At 35.7% G+C, this 19,773-nt stretch overlaps 1 protein-coding gene across 6 annotated transcripts in view; it reads left to right on the top strand.

Moving 5' to 3' along the window:
- Positions 1 to 17,571, top strand: part of Hyccin (PI4KA lipid kinase complex subunit hyccin) — a 92,504-nt gene extending 74,933 nt beyond the window's left edge. For 5 of the 6 annotated variants that reach the window (XM_089095328.1, XM_089095330.1, XM_089095332.1 and 2 more), the window contains 2 exons: positions 7,939 to 8,177; positions 10,777 to 16,095. In XM_089095328.1, coding sequence (XP_088951454.1) covers positions 7,939 to 8,177; positions 10,777 to 11,150 — 613 coding nt within the window. In that variant the 3' untranslated portion in view covers positions 11,151 to 16,095. Of the gene's footprint in view, positions 1 to 7,938; positions 8,178 to 10,776; positions 16,096 to 16,500 lie in introns of those variants that run through there. The other variant, XM_089095329.1, reaches the window with a different exon arrangement.
- The last annotated feature ends 2,202 nt before the right edge of the window (positions 17,572 to 19,773 follow it).

Below are 19,773 nucleotides of genomic sequence, written 5' to 3'. Positions count from 1 at the left end.
ACTTGCTACTCAATTCACAAAAGCAGACTTCAATTCAGTTTTCATTTACTCTTCTTTTGCTTATATGCTGATTCTAACTTAAATGTTATGGAAACTTTGCGACTGAGTGTATCTATATGTATGCATAAATCTATCTGATTAATTTTTTTTTTTTTTTTTTATTCGCTTTAATGTACAGAAGTGTCATACAAACGGGTCAAGTTATGTATAAGCACATGAAAAGAATCTGGGAAGTCACAAAAAGGCATTCGCCCAATAAACGTACTAAAATTAGTCCGTGTTACCCTTATTCGCGGTTCCATTTCTGTATAACAATTTAATAAAGATGATGAATGAAAAGAAAATATGATTGCCGAGTCTCTGTAGCATGCATAAAACTGACTTCATGCTTTCGGCTCAGTTTCATTATTTTCGACCTTCACTTTGAGCCTATAGTGCACATTTATGAATTTTTAGAGATAAATTTTGTTCACAAATCTTTTAGGGTGTTTTAGAATTTATTCCAAACATCCCGTATTTTAGGGTTTTTTCTTTGTTTAATAATAATAATGATGATATTATTTTATGTCAAAGGCAAATAAAAGAGACGGAGTACATAAAAACACAAGAAAAAAAGAGTAGGCCTAGACGCAATGTATCCGTAATTAATACTCACTAGTGCGAAGACTGGTTAAACCATGGCGAAAACACAAACACACCGAGTTCTACGAAGACCGGTTAAACCATGGTGAAAACACAAACACACCGAGTTCTACGAAGACTCATTAAACCATGGTAAAAACACAAACACACCGGGTTCTACGAAGACTGTTTAAACCATGGCGAAAACACAAACACACCGGGTTCTGCGAAGACTGGTTAAACCATGGCGAAAACACAAACACACCGAGTTATATGAAGACTGTTTAAACCATGGCGAAAACACAAACACACCGAGTTCTACGAAGACTGGTTAAACCATGGTGAAAACACAAACACACCGAGTTCTACGAAGACTGTTTAAACCATTGAAAAAACACAAACACACCGAGTTCTACGAAGACTGGTTAAACCATGGCGAAAACACAAACACACCGAGTTCTACGAAGACTGGTTAAACCATGGCGAAAACACAAACACACCGAGTTCTACGAAGACTGTTTAAACCATGGCGAAAACACAAACACACCGAGTTCTATTGATTTCAAACCACGGATGGCTTTTACTATTAGGCCCGTTCTTTTGCACTAAGATCTTACATCTAAGATCTCACATCTTTTTGCAAAGAGTTCCGTTGTTTTAACTCATCTTTGTTCTAAGATCTTGCAGCTCACTGATGTAAGCAAAAAGTGTGAAGACCGCCACTGTTTTGCCATATAGAACAATGATGAGAGAACTTTGATGATAAACTCATCATTGTTCTTAGACCGTTGATCAGAGCAGAATGATGAAAGACGTTTGCAAAAGAACGCTATAAGATGTAAGATCTTAGTGCTAAAATTTCACTTTTAAGCGTTCTTTGTCAAAAGATGTAAGATCTTAGCACTAAGATGACTAAAAGAACGGTCCTATTATTATTAAACTTTGAGATCTGATTAAGGATGGCTGAAGCTGGGTCTGTTAAATTATATTTCCTAATAAGAAAAGAATTTCGGGACCAAAGCGGGAGACAGAGTAGAAACTTAGCATACTTAAAGAAAACAGATCGAAGTTTACGTTTATCGTACTGAGGAAAAATTCTCCAAAAAGGACTCAAATACAAAAAATGGGGGAGGGCAGATACATTATAAAGGCGAGCTAAAACTTGTCTGTTGAACATTAACTCATTTGAAACAATTTTAGTACATGCAAAACCGATTCTCTTGTGTAGATGCGCGATAAGCAATCTGCGGGTTGTTTTTATAGTTGAACCGATAGAAAAGCACAAGGTAAGTAATGAACTGAACGGGGCTTAACGTTTGTATTTCCAAGAGCAATCGTAAAACCATCGGGGACTGATTCCCAATTAAAAAGCAGGATTTCCGACTTTTCTGCGTTAAATTCTAATCCGAGTTGCTTATAATCATTCTGGAGGATGTTAAAGTTTCCCTCTATACCCGAAACAGTGCGAATTGAATTGAATATATCATCCGCTAATGATATTTATTAAACATCGTTACATCGCGGGTTGCCACCGAGGTTACGTTTGTACCATTTATGGTACGTTTTAAGTAAAAGGTCACTTTTTACGTTACGGTCCTGAGAACGCTACACTTTTGTTACGTTTTTGAATTTATGTTACGCTTATGAACATTGGCGTAATTTTGTCAAAATCCGAGGGGGAGGGGGGCAAAGTTGGAAACAATTTTCCAAAATCAAGTGAAAATGACAGTACAAATTAAAAAAAAAACATTTGGGTACCATAAAGGTACTATAAAAGTACTATAAAGGTACTTTATAGTACCATAATAGTAAATATGTACTAAAAAAACTGATCTGTTTCTGTTGATGCTTGAATTATGTAGGTTTATCTTAATTTTGACAAGATTTTGGAAGGAATTAAATTTCAGCTGAGGGAGCAAACTGAGGTCTGAGGGGGCAAACCGAGGTCTGGGAGGGTCAGTTGCCCCCCTGCCCCATGGCAAATTACGCCCCTGCTTATGAATAATGAATTAGTTGCACGTTTCCTGAATAATCTATTTATTTCCCGTGAAAAATTCCCGCTTTTCCCGGTTTAATTGCACTGACGGTTCCATTGTAACTGAACCACCCCCCGTGTAACTTAACTCCAAGCAACTGAACCCCTGTAACTGAACCACCGTGCAACTGAACCACCGTACAACTGAACCACCATGCAATTGAACCACCGTGCAACTGAACCCCCGTGCAACTAGCCCCTCGTGCTACTGAACCCTCGTGCAACTGCACCCCCGTGCAACTCAGCCCCATTTAACTAAACCCCCGTGTAACTGAACCACCATGTAACTGAACCCCCGTGCAAGTGAACCACCGTACAACTGAACCACCGTGCAACTGAACCACCGTGCAACTGAACCCTCGTGTAACTAAACCCTCGTGCAACTCAACCCTCGTGCGTGCAACTCAACCACCGTACTTACATTGGGTAAAACACAAGCTAGAATCTTAACATGTTCAATCTTGTTGGAATTGTTTGCTTTTTTAAGTCTTTATATAAATTAAATAAAAAAAAACAAGTTTTTTTAACTGAAAGTAAGGAACGACGTTAAAACTTAAAACGAACAGAAATTATTCCGTATATGAAAAGGGCTGTTCCTTCTTCAACGCCTCGCTCTTTACGCTAAAGTTTTTATTGTTTAAAAAAATAGAGTTGTGAGGAAGTCAAACTTTAGCGTAAAGAGCGAGGTGTTGAGGAGGGGACAGCCCCTTTCATATACGGAATAATTTCTGTTCGTTTTAAGTTTTAACGTCGTTCCTTACTTTCAGTTAAAAAAACTTGTTTTTTATTTAATTTATGAACGTTTTTAAATTAATGCAGGTTTTGATTTTGGCTCGCCGTACATGAATGATTAAAACAAAATTTCAATATGCAAAATTTTACTTTTATTTGGTTAAATGGCTTTCTCGAAACCTGTTTAATTTTATTTACGAACGTTTTTATTAGTAATAAATATACGTAACTTACGAATTAAATTACGTAACGAACTTCTATATTCATATATTTTTAATACGTATATTAGAGGGTTCGCCCCCTAGTCAATACCTTGCTCTTTAAGCTAAAGTTCGAATTGTGTTCCAATTCTTTAAAAATGAACCATTAATCACAAATGCCGTTAATTAGAATAAATAGTTCTTGTGAAAGTATTAAATAATCTTTGGCTTTAAGAGCGAAGTATTGACTAGGGGGTGAACGCAATCATATACGTAATGTTTTCTGTCGTTTTAAGTTTTGATGTTGCTCCTTACTTTCAGTTAAGAAACTTTTTTTTTATATATATAGTTTCTGCCTTTTTTTAAATAATGCTGGGAAATCCGGGGCCCCCTTAATAGCAATGTCCCTTCCCCCATGAAAACTTCCTTCATGGAAAGATCATCCCGCATAACCCCCGACCCCCCCCCCCCACCCCTACTACCAGAAAAAATCCACCCTGAAAACTTCTGTATACCTCCCAATAACCAATACTAAATGTTAAAATTGGGTAAAGTTCATAATTTCAGCCCTTCCTCAGGGGACTTCGGAAGATTAAGTCATCCTAAAAGACATAGTTATCATATTTTTGACCATGCTGAACAAAATGGGTATCTCAAAATTTTGATCGGGTGAATTTGAGAAAAAAATGAGCGTGGGAGGGGGCCTAGTTGCCCTCCATTTTTTTGTCACTTAAAAAGGGCACTAGAACTTTTAATTTCTGTTTCAATGAACGCTCTCGCAATATTCTATGACTACTGGGTCGATACGATCACCCCTGGGAAAAAAAAAACAAACAAACAAACACGCATCCGTGATCTTTCTTCTGGCAAAAAATGCAAAATTCCGCATTTTTGCAGATAGGAGCTTGAAACCTTTTAGGGGGTATTTCCCCTTTTTTTCGAAAATCAGCCAAATGTTCTCAGACGCGTAACTTTTGATAGGTAGGACTAAATTTGATGAAACTTATATATTTGAAATCAGCATTAAAATCTGATTCTTTCGATGTATCTATTGGTATCAAAATTCCGTTTTCTACAGTTTCGGTTACCATTGAGCCGGGTCGCTCCTTACTTACAGTTCGTTACCACGAACTGTTTGATCACTGTCAAGATGATTTATAAAAATGCTCTGTTTTGTTGTAAAAAAACAAAACAAAGAAAATCGGACGTCATAAACTCTTAAATCCAGGTTTATTTCTCTTTTTATGTCTGTTAATGGGGGTTCCTTCACTCTGTCACTTTCTACGGGTCTAAGCGTTTACCCCCCTCCCCCGCGGAAAATTTCCCCTCCTTCACCCACAGAAACCCCATCACCTAGAAAATACCCCCCTTGCGGAAATTATGGTTTTCAAAATTTTAAAATCTTCTTTGAGTCGTGTTATTTTTTCAGTTTAATTGAGAAGTTCTAAGGGAAAAGTGGAATTTATGGGTAAATCTTGGCCCCCCCCCCCTCCGTGCAAATACTTCCTTCTCATGAAAGATCTTCCAGCAAACCCCCACACAAAAAAAACTAAAGTTTGACTCTGTCTCATAACTATATTTTTTAAAACAATAAAAAACTTTAGCATAAAGAGCGAGGCGCTGAGGAGGAGACAGCCCCTTTCATATACGGAATAATTTCTATTCGTATTAAGTTTTGATGTCGCTCCTTACTTTCAGTTGAAAAACTTGTTTCTTTATATTTAATTTCTGATTTTTTTTTAAATAATGATGGGAAATCCGGCACCCCCTTCATAGCAATGTCCCTTACCCCATGAAAACATCCTTCATGAAAAGATCCTCCCATATAACACACCCCCAGTACCAGAAAAAATTCCCCCTGGAAACGTCTATATACTTCCGAATAACCAATACTATATGTTAACATTGGGTAAAGTTCATAACTTTCATCCCTCCCCTCGGGGCTTCGAGGGATTAAGTCATCCTAAAAGACATAATTATAATATTTTCGACCATGCTGAACAAAATGGCTATCTCAAAATTTTGATCCGAGGACTTCGGGGAAAAATGAGCGTGGGAGGGGGCCTAGTTGCCCTCCATTTTTTTGGTCACTTAAAAAGGCACTAGAACTTTTAATTTCCGTTCGAATGAGCCCTCCCACGATATTCTAGGACCACTGGGTCGATACGGTCACCCCTGGGAAAAAAAAACAAAACAAATAAACACGCATCAGTGATCTTTCTTCTGGCAAAAAATGCAAAATTCCACTTTTTTGTAGATAGGAGCTTGAAACATCTGCAGTAGGGTTCTCTGATACCCTAAATATGATGGTGTGATTTTCATTAAGGTTCTATAACTTTTAGGGGGTCTTTCCCCCTTTTTTCGAAAATCAGCCAAATGTTCTCAGGCGCGTAACTTTTGATAGGTAGAACTAAATTTGATAAAACTTATATATTTGAAATCAGCATTAAAATCTGATTCTTTTGATGTATCTATTGGTATCAAAATTCCGTTTTCTACAGTTTCGGTTACCATTGAGCCGGGTCGCTCCTTACTTACGTTACCACGAACTGTTTGATCACTGTCAAGATGATTTATAAAAATGCTCTGTTTTGTTGTAAAAAAAAACAAAGAAAATCGGACGTCATAAACTCTTAAATCCAGGTTTATTTCTCTTTTTATGTCTGTTAAAAGGGGTTCCTTCACTCTGTCACTTTCTACGGGTCTAAGCGTTTACCCTCCTCCCCCGCGGAAAATTTCCCCTCCTTCACCCACAGAAACCCCATCACCTGGAAAATACCCCCCTTGCGGAAATTATGGTTTTCAAAATTTTAAAATCTTCTTTGAGTCGTGTTATTTTTTAGTTTAATCTAACCCACCCCCACCCCCCAGTACCAGAAAAAATTCCCCCTGAAAACGTCTATATACTTCCTAATAACCAATACTATATGTTAACATTGGGTAAAGTTCATAACTTTCATCCCTCCCCTCGGGGCTTCGAGGGATTAAGTCATCCTAAAAGACATAGTTATAATATTTTCGACCATGCTGAACAAAATGGTTATCTCAAAATTTTGATCCGAGGACTTTGGGGAAAAAATGAGCGTGGGAGGGGGCCTAGTTGCCCTCCATTTTTTATGGTCACTTAAAAAGGCACTAGAACTTTTAATTTCCGTTCCAATGAGCCCTCCCAGAATATTCTAGGACCACGGGGTCGATTCGATCACCCCTGGAAAAAAAACAAATAGACACGCATCCGTGATCTTTCTTCTGGCAAAAAATGGAAAATTCCACATTTTTGTAGATAGGAGCTTGAAACCTCTACAGTAGGGTTCTCTGATACTCTGAATATGATGGTGTGATTTTCATTAAGGTTCTATAACTTTTAGGGCGTAATACCCTTTTTTCGAAAATCAGCCAAATTTTCTCAGGTGCGTAACTTTTGATGGGTACAATTAAAATTGATAAAAATTATATATTTGAAATCAGAATTAAAATCTGATTCTTTTGATATATCTATTGGTATCAAAATTCCGTTTTTTAGAGTTTCGGTTACCATTGAGCCGGGTCGCTCCTTACAGTTCGTTACCACGAACTGTTTGATAAAAACCAAAAGCCTACTGCGTCATTGGCGCTTAACTGAAAACGAATTATATTACAAATATTTTCTTTTCCAGTTCTTACAGCATTGAAAATAAAAATAAAATTACAGTGAAATAAATTTTTTAACTGATGGATCTTTGAAAAATTAATATCATTATACATCAAATATTCAGTTTGATGTTCTTTATATTTTCCAGGACTGTTCAAAACGCATATAGATTTCAGTAAAGCGCCAATGACGGAGTAGGTTTCAAATTTTTACAGTGAGAGAAGGAGGTTATACCCAAACTCTTGTTTGTAGTGATTTTTGTTCGTTTCAAGCTTGATTTGTATATTCAATTTAAGTTTCACTCGTTTTAAGATTTATTTATTAATTTACATTATTATTTATTGAATGTTTGTTTGTATTCATTGTTTATTTAATTTCTGTTCTTTTTAAGTTTCATTTATATTTCAATAGGAAAATACTTTTTTTCTTTTTAAGCTTGATTTTCATATTCAATCTAAGCATTACTCGCTTTAAGATCTATTTATTCATTTATATTATTCCTTGTTCATAAAAAACTTGTCAAACAGCTTCTTAATATCCAGGAAAAGGCTATTTTTTTTTCGTCCGTTCTGAGTAAAAGCTAGTTTTATTCTTTAAGCTTCTTTTAGTGGGCTGAGAGGGGAGTTGAAAATTATTTCAGGGTCGATCTCCTTTTCCCTATCCTCTCTATGTGGTTTGCGTTTCGGGTAATTTTTTTTTTTTTTTCTCTCTCTTCTCAGTTTCAATCCTAGTCGAAGTCAAGGAGGCAGTGAATTAACTCGGTGTGCAACACTTGCTTTAGAAGCCCTTCGTTCGCGAGCACTTCGTGATCTAAATAGCGACCTGATAGTTATGACGACTTCAGTCAGACATTCCATTCCACGTTCCCGAGAATCTGGCAATGTTCAACCTTCTGTTTCAAACATGACCAATAAGACAATCATCACTAATGCATCATTCAGGACTAAGAAACATGCTGGTAAGCTTCTTCTAAGTTGAATTTAAGTAAGCTTCTTTTAAGCTTCTTTTCAGGACTAAGAAACATGCTGTTAAGCTTCGTCTAAGTTGAATTTAAGTAAGCTTCTTTTAAGCTTCTTTTCAGGGCTAAAAAACATGCTGGTAAGCTTCTTTTAAATTGAATTGGCAAATCTGAAAGAGTCAGTCTCGGCAAAATTTCTGAAATTCTAAGCTACATGGCATTTAGTTAATCAAAATCCACGGTTGTAAAATGCACATGTTTTTGAAAGGGGCACAAATCACGAACGTTATTTTCAATTTGTTTATACTTGTTGATTGGGAGTTCAGGATTTTCTTAGGGGTGGGGGGGGGGCTCAAAATAAGTTGATCTGAAAAAAATTTGGGGGGGGGGGGAAGAAATAGGTTGATCCGATAAACTTGCGAAAGAAGTGTATGAGACAGACGAGGTTAATTAGTATGGTTAAATATTGAGAAAGGGTGTCATCGATAGAAGATAATAGGCTAGTTAAACAAGCATTTTTAATGAGGTTTCAGGATAGGAGGAATGATTTATGACTAAATTAGGTGAAGAATATATTAGACCGTGCAGGGCTAGGTCATTGTTGGAATGAGGGAAAGGGGATAGAAGGGATGATAGGGACTGTATCTTGGTTAGTTGCCACTAGAGCTAGAGTCTCAGGAATTTTAGGTTTGGCAAGCTGAGAAGGCTGCCTCGCCGTCCCTGGGGCTATATGCGGAGGTCAAGGTGAACTTGGGCGAAGAAATGTATCCTAAAATGGGTTTAAGTCCGGAAGATTTTAAATGGGTAATGTCTGCAAGGGGGAATTTTATGCCTCTTGGAGAACGAAGAAAATATTTAGGGAGGGCTAGATTAAGGGATGGTCCCTACAGTTGTTCTATTTGTGGAGAGATGGATGAGTCTTTGCATCATTTTTTAGGGAAATTTAAGAATTGAGGGAATTGTGGGTAGAAATTTTTGGTAGGGAGGTCGGAAGATTAGATTTTGGAAATTTGGAAAAATCGGTGTTACTTAGATATTGATAATATTGGAAAGTTCGTCTTTTTTTGGGCTAGTTTTTTGTATGTCACCACCGCCCAATAGGGCTTTCGCGTTAATAAATCAATCTATCTATTCTCAAATTATTTGGAATGCCACTAATTGGGTCATATCGAGTGGTTATACCTAAAGCGAGCGGTTTTCTAAAATGTTTTAAGACTGTGTCATATCTATATTGTTTGAGCGACATGGTAGAAAGATATATTAGCACAAAACCCAGCGTAAATAACAATAGGAGATACTGCATAGCAATAGGAGATAGTATGAGAACAAAACATAGAGAATAACTGTAACTTACCACGAAAGTATGTGAAAAACACTGCGTTTTTGTTGTATGGAAACCATGTTAGTTTATTAAATATATGCCAGTCCATCGTCTAAACCTCAATAAAGCCTTTTGGACCTTTCAATGATTTGGGACAGAGTTTGGTACTACTTCAGATTAACACCAATAGTTTGTCTCGAGACTTTCTTCATTGAGCTTGGCACTCTGAAGTGAGCTGCTCCAAAAGAGTCCTAAATCATCTAATAATACTTTTTTTGTATGTTCTGCTAACGGCTGTTTGGCCTAATAAGCTTAACTTGCCTGAATTTGCACTTTTACAGAACATGACTGTACGCGGATAGAGAGGAGGAATGGGAGGGAGTCCCTTGTAAGATCCGCTTGAGAGACCCCTTCCCCTAGATAAATTGAAAAATAGTGGCCGAAAACGTATGTCTTTTTTTGTGTTTCCAAGATTAATGCCTGAAGATTGAATATTTGAAGAACCCTTTTAATCTTGATAATCGAAATGCCGAAAAAATATACCACTGGAGGATAGAGGATAAGGGTCTTAGATTATGCAACCAGTCCGTTTAAAACAAAGACTTGGTAGATAGAGTTTCATGGATATTCCAGCCCCCCATGAAGGGGGGGGGGCTGGACATGATGGAAAAGAAAAAAAAACATTTCTTTATATGTTCATTTCAATGTTAGGAGTTTTTTGAAAGGAAACAACCCACTCTGAGATTAGATCAACCCCTCCCCCCTAAGAAGATTGTTCTTGCTGAGATTAGAGTTCTACAAGGATTTTCTGTGTGTAGAACCTGAGGGCCTAAATTATTCACTTGGGTTGGGTATCCAACTCCCCTCCCCCAATTTGCACATATACACATGCTCATTAAAAATGATTCGAATTGCAGTGTGACTCCTAAATCAAATCAAACTATGCACAAATGGCGTCTGATTCCCACCAAAGGCAGTATTTTATTAGTTTTAACCATGTTGACTACAAATCTGAGTTGAGTCATGTTGAGTCCAAAATCATTTATTTTGCCATTATCCTCAAGTGCAAAACACGAAAATATTATATGTAGTTTGTGTGGCCAAAACTCGGGGCACTAAAAAACAGGTCTAGTCTTTTCCTGTTCTTTTCTGTGCAAACTAGTATTTTCAACTGTAATTCTTAAGGATATTTTTTTTTAGCAATTCTTTTCGTTTTGAAATGAGTTCGAATTTGTGAATTCGTATAGCTCTTTAAATAGGTAACTTTTTTTTTTTCAGAAGACATTCCAATCCAAGATCCTGAAGAAAACAAGATTTTAGGCTCAATTTCAGAGGAAGAAGAGCCAATGAAAAGAGGAAATGCAATAAGGTCCAGCACCAAAGAAATAATGGAAAAATTTAAAATCCCAGAAATAAATATAGTTAAAAGAAATCGTGAAGCGAGAAAAAGTGAAAGTGAAGGGAAAAAAGGAGAAATTAAAGAAGTGAAAAAGGATCATGAAAATAAACCTAAAAAAACTGATACAAATAAAAAATTATTTAGAAGCGACACAGATGAATATGAACTACAAGAAAGAAGGAAGGAAAATGTAGAAAAGAGTGCGAAAAGAAGTGGGGACTATAGTTTCTTAGTTAATGGAACTGGCTCGTAATAATTGACATTCTGGCAATATTTGAAAATTTTATTTTGTGTGAGTAATTCGTACACAGTGGAAACTTGATAATTTGAATTTTTTGGGAATTATAAAAAAACCTTCTTGTAGCAGAATAATTTGGTGCACTGTGGCGAGAGCCTCACGTACAATTTTGACTTGAAGGGGGTTCAACCAGAGAAAAATAAATTTTTTAATTATTTCTAACCAATAGAGAACCGAAAAATAATCATATTGATGCGGAATTTTGTATATAAATTTCCATATAGTTTAAATTGAGGCTCAAGTTAGTGGCGAAACCCCGGAATACGAAGTTTCTAAGATTAAACCAAAAAAGAAGCATCTCATATTTAACAAAAACAATAGAAAAACGGATTGTTGAAAAATGGATAAGGTCCAAGACCAAAGATGTAATGGGAAAATTAAAATCCTCGATAAAAACATAGTTAAAAGAAATCGTGACGAGAAAAACTGATTGGTTTTCTCCTTGATATTCTGGCAATATTGGAGAATTTATTGTATGCGAGACATTCATATATAGTGGAACCTTGATAATTTTGAGGGAATAACAAGAACTTTCTTGTAACAGAATAATCTGATACACCATGGCCAGAGCCGTACGTACAATTTTGACTTGGGGGGGGGGGGGGGTCAACTTGGGAAAGCTAAATATTTTTAATTATTTCTAGCCAGTAAAGAACCGAAATATAATCATATTTTTGTGCAATTTATATATAGTTTTCCATATGTCTTAAACAAGGTTCAAGTTGTTAATGGCAAAACCTTTGGATACGAAATTACTAAGACAAAGACCAAATAGAATACTACTACTCCTTCTACTAACGACTCACCACAGCATCAACCGGCCTGGGGTCAGCACACCTTCGCACTTCCTCCCACCCCAGCACGGATGACCTACTTTCCATTTAACCATAGACAGTTGGCCCAAAAGAACAATCTTTGGCAATCTGTCATCCTTCATCCGCAGAACGTGCCCTAGCCATCTCAACCTGTCTCTTATTGTAGCCCTAGAAAACGGGATTGAACCACCCTTTTTGTATAGCCTGCTGTTTGAAATACAGTCATTGAGCCGGGTGTATATTTAGTCAAAGAGTGTATAGAAAAACGGCTAGACAATAAAACTCATATTGATCTTTAAAAAAAAGCAACCAACGCCATCTGATGTTTTCCACCGAAAATCATAAGCTAATCATTAAAAGACAAGTAAAAGATTTAGTTGTCTATATTTTAATTATCCGCCAAAAGCAAAAATTTATATATTACCATAAGAGCATAATTTTTTTTAGGTAGATTAAAATTTCAATTGCGCTGATTTTAAGTGCCAAAGATTAACTTCTATTCGGTTAACTGTTTTATTTGAGTCTGATCACGATACCTAGAATCTCATTAAAAAAGAAGAGCTTTTTATGTTCAGGTCTTTAGTATATAAGTAAACACGTACACCTGGCACATCTGAAGAGAAGTGTTACTTTTACTATCCTAGAAAAAGGCATAAATTTTCAACTTATTGAATTCCACCATGGACTTAATCTCCAATTTTTGTTTCTGAATATTGTCTTAAATATAGAATATCGATATGTGCTACCCAACCACCACCCCCCCCCCGTACTCCTGGTTATTTTCCCTCACTCTGGGTGCAAAATAATACTGGGGGGGCAACATAATTACTGAGGCTTACACTCCACTCTCAATGAGAAATAACTTACAATAATTACAACTAAATGGTATTTTCTTATACCCTAAAGGAATCCGTCCCAGAGAAGCCTAATACTTAAAAACACCCGAGCTTCTATTACTCGGTCGCTACCTCAGGCTGCCACACTTGGAGGTGGTTTGGAGAAAGGGTACCTAACGGGTACAAACGAACGGGTAGTTTCAATTTGCTACTTAATCTACAAAGCCATACTTCGGGATATCTTAGCTAGTAAGAATGTAGGAACTTAATTCTCCCAAGCAAAATCGCTGCTATAACTCTCATAACCGTGGGCTTGGGGAAAATGTATAATCAAAAACCAACTGGAAAAATATTGCCTTCAAAAGTCAAAATAATACTAACTCAAAGAAAAGAATACCTGTTTTGAACATGTACAGAAACACGAAAAATTTGTCTGGGTTAGCGGATGAGTCGTGGTCAAAATGTTATTTTCTTTAACTTTAGCTAATTACCTTACTCATAAAAAGACGTAAAAGATTCTGAGCAGACATAAGGAATGAGCTTTAAGGGAAATAATTAATTGTAAAATCAACAGAAGGGCATTTATCCAATAAATATTTGGGACCAGAGGTTCAATAAACCCTTGAAAAATGATACAATCTATTTGCTCAATTTTTTTGTTAAATCAAGCTGCTTTAATCAACCACTAGGTAATTATAACCTATTTGCCGTCTTAAAATCCTTATAGAAAGATGTCCCCTCGAAAAGCTTAAACTTGTATTTTTGCGCCCGAGTTGGATCTATAAAATTTTATGTAATAATTCTATAGTAATTTCTTAAAATTATTAAATTATTTATAGGATTATGATTCTACAAAATTTTGAAATATTGGATCTTTACTTGTCTTAGAAGCAAAGTCTTGCGTTTCTTCTATTAATTAACCCCCATCTTAACTTTACCATGCTTCGAATGAGAAGACCTTAAAATACAACAAGCTTTCTTGTTTACTCTTTTTATCTCCTTTTCCTCATTTATTTTTATTATTGAACGTCAACTTATAAGCAACTCCATCATAAGTCTGACCTATAATTCTGCTTTGAAAAATGTCTTCAAATCTGCTTTGAATAAATGTCTACAATATATACTAGTCAAAACCGGTCCCTGGTGTTTGTTGCCTTGCTCAGCATATAAAATAATGCTGGAACTGCTACCTAGATGCTGCAGCGTAATCTATTACTTAAATATTCCCGTTAGAAATGATGCTCCCTGATTCAGCTACTAGGTAAGCCACTATTTTCTTTCCTCAAATCCGCAAAAAAAGATGCCCTTGCGAAACTCTTGCATAATATTACGACTGTGCTGAATATAAGCTTTTGTGTTACATTCTTTTTTAACATTGCGAGATTAAAAGAGACTGACGTAAGTGTGAGCTATCAAGGTTAAAGTGTACTATTTTCTGAAAGATGTGATTGTATACCATTTCGGCTTAGTTCAAATTAAAAGTAAAGTTAATTGTTTTAAGGTTTTTGCTTCATATGTTTTAAATGATGTATGTAGTGGTACCCTAAACCCTTTCTCTGTGATTTAGTAATAATGGAAACGAGAATAAAATCTGGTTTCCAATTAGTAAAAAGACTATTTAGTAGAATTAGGATATTTTAAAAATTAGTATGTTTAGTTATTGTGTCATGTAGAAAAACAAAATAATAATTGTATAAATAGCGCCTTCGGAATTGGGTGCTTTCCACGTCGCGATCATAATTAATCATGTTAATTTTTTCTACTGATATCTGCTCCACGTCGTCGAATTTTAAAAAATTAGGTTCCGCCCCATTAAAAGATCTCCATTCAGCTTTTACAAAAATAACTGAAGATTTCTGATTCCAGTCGGGGGTTGCATTAAAAATGGGCGGGGCATAATAAATTTTAGCCGAATTGAAAGCTGATAAAATTCCATGTATAGAATATTGCAATTATAGTGACGCAGTAGGATTGATCTCTGCTCGGTAATACGGGGCCCAGAGTTGGAACTCGGAGCAGCAACCCACTATACGGCCCGGAATTTGATTCCAGTGGTAATATTATTCCAAAGCGTCTCAGTATTTACCCAAACAAGAAGAAATCTGTAGTGGCACGGTGGGATTTATCTCTGTTAGGTAATATTGGACCCGGACTTCGAACTCAGCTGCAGCAACACATTACGGGGCTCGGAATTAGATTTCGGTAATGAGATTATGCGAAAGCGTCTCCATGCTAAATGAAACAAGAAGAAGAGAATCTTGTGTTTAATGTATGAAAATTCAATTTTTTATATGTTCTTCCAGAGCATTTTATACTCCAAAAGTTATGGTTAATGAAGTTGGATTAGCTTTTTGTCTGCAAAAGTCCTTGCAATGGACATTGTCCGATCAGTGTATTGTTACCAATGTTTTGAATTTTCAAATTATATGCCTGAATCGGACGTTCCACGCCAAGAAGGTAATTAATGATTATTCGACACAGAAAAATGTCAGGAATCCCAGCCTCTAATCATCATTAATTATAATCGCTCGACACGGAATGTACCCATCATGTTGATTTTTTGTTTCATTTATTTATTTATTTTTCGTATATAGATATAGAAAAATAATTAGATGCTATTGTTATGATAGTAAACAAAACAAAAAAGAATAGATATTCAGGGACTAAAAAAAGAATTATGTGAAAACGGGCTTATCTAAAAGGGGAGAAATAGATAAAAGGAAACAACAAACTCTAATTTATAGCAAATTCGAATCCCGGCAAAAATAAAATTACTGCATTGAAACTCAGTTAAAGGGCCTGACCGACAAAACAAAGGAGACGAAGCTCCATTGAATCCTGAAACAGTAAGTCCAACATCTGGGACTTAACGTTGATACTACTACTAGCTGCTTACTACGGCACCAAGCCGCCTCATTGAGCTTCTAATTCATGACTGTATGAAACTTCGACACGTTTTTTTTCGTCATTGACCCTCAGTTTTTCTTCTGAGGAGGAGTGGGGAGGCTAAGCTACGGTGTTTATTGTACTTTTTAATTGTTTTTTAATGAGGAATATAATTGGCTCGTAAAATTAAACATGGAAATTAATTTTGATGCATGTAAGAGTTTTGTTTAATTTTTTTTTTGCTCGTTTTATTTATTTTTGATTTGCTGCTCAAAAGGGTCTCATAGCATCCTTTTTGTCTCTTTTTGTTCGCTTTCATAATAAACATATCCTGTTTTTTTCGAACTATGACTTATTTTCCATAGATACTGGATTCCCAGCAAAGAACATGATTTTATGGAGAGAAAACTGAGGGGTTGGTCATAATTAGAAAACCTCGCCTGAAAACATTTTCTTAGTTCGTCAATAATACATTCATAAATTACCGGTTTTTGGCGATTATAAAACAACAATATATATTAATCTCCTAACTAAACAAAACAAAACAACTCAAATAGAGATTTTAAAAAATATCCTCATTTAATCACAAATGTCCCTTGGGCGCCCCTCCCCTAAATATGCCTCTGAAAATATGATGCAAAAACGTATTAAATATTTATAGATATTATAAATTGAGAACTAAATTTTCTGCAGGGTGGCTTATTATTCTTTATTAATTCATCCTCTAAACTGGAAAATTGATCAAGTCCAATTCTTACTCTTTTTTAGATATTTGACTCGAAACATTTGGCAAAGTCTCGACCAGTGCCATTGAGAGGCGAGGATAGTCTTTTGAGTCTGAGCCTCAAAGGGTTCTAGTGCAAGAGTTTTATTTTCAATTTGGAGATATATATTACAAGTGTTATTCTTTTTTCAAGTGGGTGGAGGGGTGGGAGCATGGACAAATTGTCCCACGAGGCTCTGCCCTGGCTATGAATGAGCGTCGAACCTTCACAGGGAACCTTAAAACTAAGGACTAACAGCAAAAAATTACAGAAAATAATTTGGTTATTGAATACCAAATCATGTTTGTAAAGACCAGTTTGATAAGTAAAAACTAAAAATATAGTATTTAAATTCATTCTCTTTTCTCAAACACGTCAGAAAACACCAAAGGAACTTGGATATTTTCCATTTAGAGGATTGCTTGGTGAGCATCATAGCTAGAAATGCATATTCTATGAAGTTTTCCGTTGTATGTTTTATAGACTTTTGCGATTAGGCCTTTAAAGGGCTTAACTGTAATTCTGTGTACCTAAATAGTGTTGTTTGTACGATATTCTTGCAGTTAATGTCCTATATTTGCTGTGTAGTTGTTTTTTCCTTTGTAACGTCTTCGAATTCTATTAAATATTATCATGAAACCTTGAATATTATAATTTGCATTCCTCTTAACCAATTAATAATTCGACATATGAGCAATCGACAATGTGCTATGAAAAGCTAATTAGTCTTGTAATGTTATCTATAGATTTTGACACATCATTGGAAAATTTCCAAAAATAAAATTCAGAAGAACAAGAAATCGGATAGTGTTGCATTTCTAGAATTTAGAAACTAGTGCTTGGTAATTACCAAACACTATTTGTTTGGTATTTGTTTAGTGTTTGGTAAATGTCAATAATTTGACAGTCAAATGTAATTTAATTATACGACAACTCATAAGGCTTGCTACTATTGGTAATAGTAAACGAATAAATTAAACATTATTTGAGTCACATGTCGATTATTTGAATGTTTTGCTTGTATTTTTTTAAATATACAACCCCGTTGTGTTCCACATAAAAATGACAAATCCGAAAATGCATTTGATTTCCTATATTTTGCTATGAACTTATTTTTTACGTTTTCAAATTCTATTCCATATTATCCTGCAACATTGGATATTAAAATTTGTATTCATCTTATTATTTAATAGTTGTTTTCAGCGTATGGAGGAAAGCGTTTCTAAGATTTTGATTGTGGATTTTCTATCGATTCCTTCTAGCTCTGCTTCAGGAATTAAGTTATGCTTCTTGGTTTTCGAAGTCCAATGAATGCTATAAGTTTTACTATAAACTGAATAGATTCATACTAAGCAATATTCTAAAGCACTCATCACGATATCATAACTTAAAAATATAATAGTCTTTCCAATTCCCAAAAAAAACAACAACCGAGGAAACAAAAAACATGAACTGAGCTCCTCTCTTTGGCAATCCATTAATATATTTACAAACCTCAAAAGATTTTCATGTCTGAAGTCGTCCGCAGAACCTCCTGGTACTCAAGCGTTACACCTTGAAAAATTACTTCTTTAGTGAAAAAGCTATTGACATCCTGCTAGACTATGTGGCATCTCCTCCACTCATAGATTACATCTGGGGGAAGAATAATCTGTGTTTAAAGCCCGCCTTTTTCTATCAAACACCTTATTAATAGTCCCAAATTTCCAGGGGGGACCATGCCCCCCTCACCCCTGCCGGTGCCCATGTACATAGCTCTTGCTACGTACTCCTTTGTCAATCAGAATTGGAATCCTCGACTAGTCATTGCCACAAACTACTTTTCGAAGGGATGAGATCCCTGATTAGAGGAGCACGGGTTCGTATGTGCATTGTTTTTTTTGTTTTTTTTTTACTTAAAAAACCATCTATATAAAGCAATTCTGTTTCAAATGAACCCCGTAACAACTCACTATGATTTTCCTGTGCACTGCTAGCGGTGAAAAAGGAGAACAAATCAGTTCTACCCATGCAAAAAAGTGATTTTTTTTCTTGTTGTTCAAGGAGGTGTGGCTGTAACTTTTCTTTTTGGGGTTTTAAGAATAACAGCCGTTTTTAACAAATAATAATATTGCCGAACAAAAACAGAGACGTTTCAATTTAGTTAGAGAAAATAATTATCACAAGAATTTGTTATTCAATAATCTTCCATCGGAACTTTTTTGGAAAATTAAGGACATGGCTATCAAGTCATTTAATCATGATTTTCACCTTTCAAAGGTTTGGTTGGCTGATAAATTAAATATACTTTTATTCGAGAGGTTCCAAGATTCTGATACCTTTTTTCCTGGTCCTGCTATCGAGAACATTTCATCCGAGTTTTTGACTATTCAGCAAGAAGCAATTTAGGCGAAAGGGCCGAAATTTCGCTTTCTGGGGATATAAAGTTTTTTATAGAAAGGGTGGTCGTATAAACCTCAGAGGAGACTCATTTGATTGGTAATCAGAAGTTCTACTGGGCTTTTTAAAAGTCAAAAGTGATTGGAGGTCCCCCCCCCCCCCCATACACCAATCATTTCTCCAAACACATTCAGTCATAATTTTTTAGATAGCCATTTTGTTCCGTGTAGTTGAAAGGTCCAGAAATTATGTCTTTGAGGATAACTCCCACTCCTCCATATAGCCCTCAGGTTATAACTTACGCCCTGGGGGCGTAATAAGATTTTTTATAGAAATGGTGGTCGTATAAACTTCAAAGAGGGCTCATTGGATTGGTAATCAGAAGTTATAGTGCTCTTTTTAAGAGTCAAATTGATCAGAAGGCAAATAACCCCCCCCCCCCCACACACATACACACACGTCGTATTTTCCCGAAACGCATCTGATAGAAATTATAAGACGGCCATCAAATATAATAAATATTTAGACGGATGTTGAACTAAATCAAAACAAACTATGACCATATGGACTTTCAAAAAAGTGAAAAGCAATATCTCAAGAACAAATTATATTATTAAGTCAGATCTTTAAGGGTAAGTTGTGGGGGATTCAGAATTAGCCAGAAGGTACTATGTGTATACTTTTAGTACTACACTACAGTTACACTAATGACGCTAAGAGTATTAAGGTGAAACTTATAGGAGATGTTTAGGGGGCGTTCCAATTAAACAAAAAAACTGTAGGCCTATACATGTAGGTTTTCAAAAATACATATAATATCCTAGGCAGCACCTCTCTATTATAGCTAGAAATATCATTGAAACATTTAAAAAGCTAATTTGGTACAAAATTAAAAGTT

The sequence above is a fragment of the Artemia sp. Qi Xiang Cuo genome, chromosome 10, assembly GCF_049724085.1.
Source record: "Artemia sp. Qi Xiang Cuo chromosome 10, ASM4972408v1, whole genome shotgun sequence".
In the NCBI taxonomy this organism is placed as follows: domain Eukaryota; kingdom Metazoa; phylum Arthropoda; class Branchiopoda; order Anostraca; family Artemiidae; genus Artemia; species Artemia sp. Qi Xiang Cuo.
Note: the sequence above shows the minus strand (reverse complement) of the source record. Positions and strands in the feature narration are given on the sequence as shown.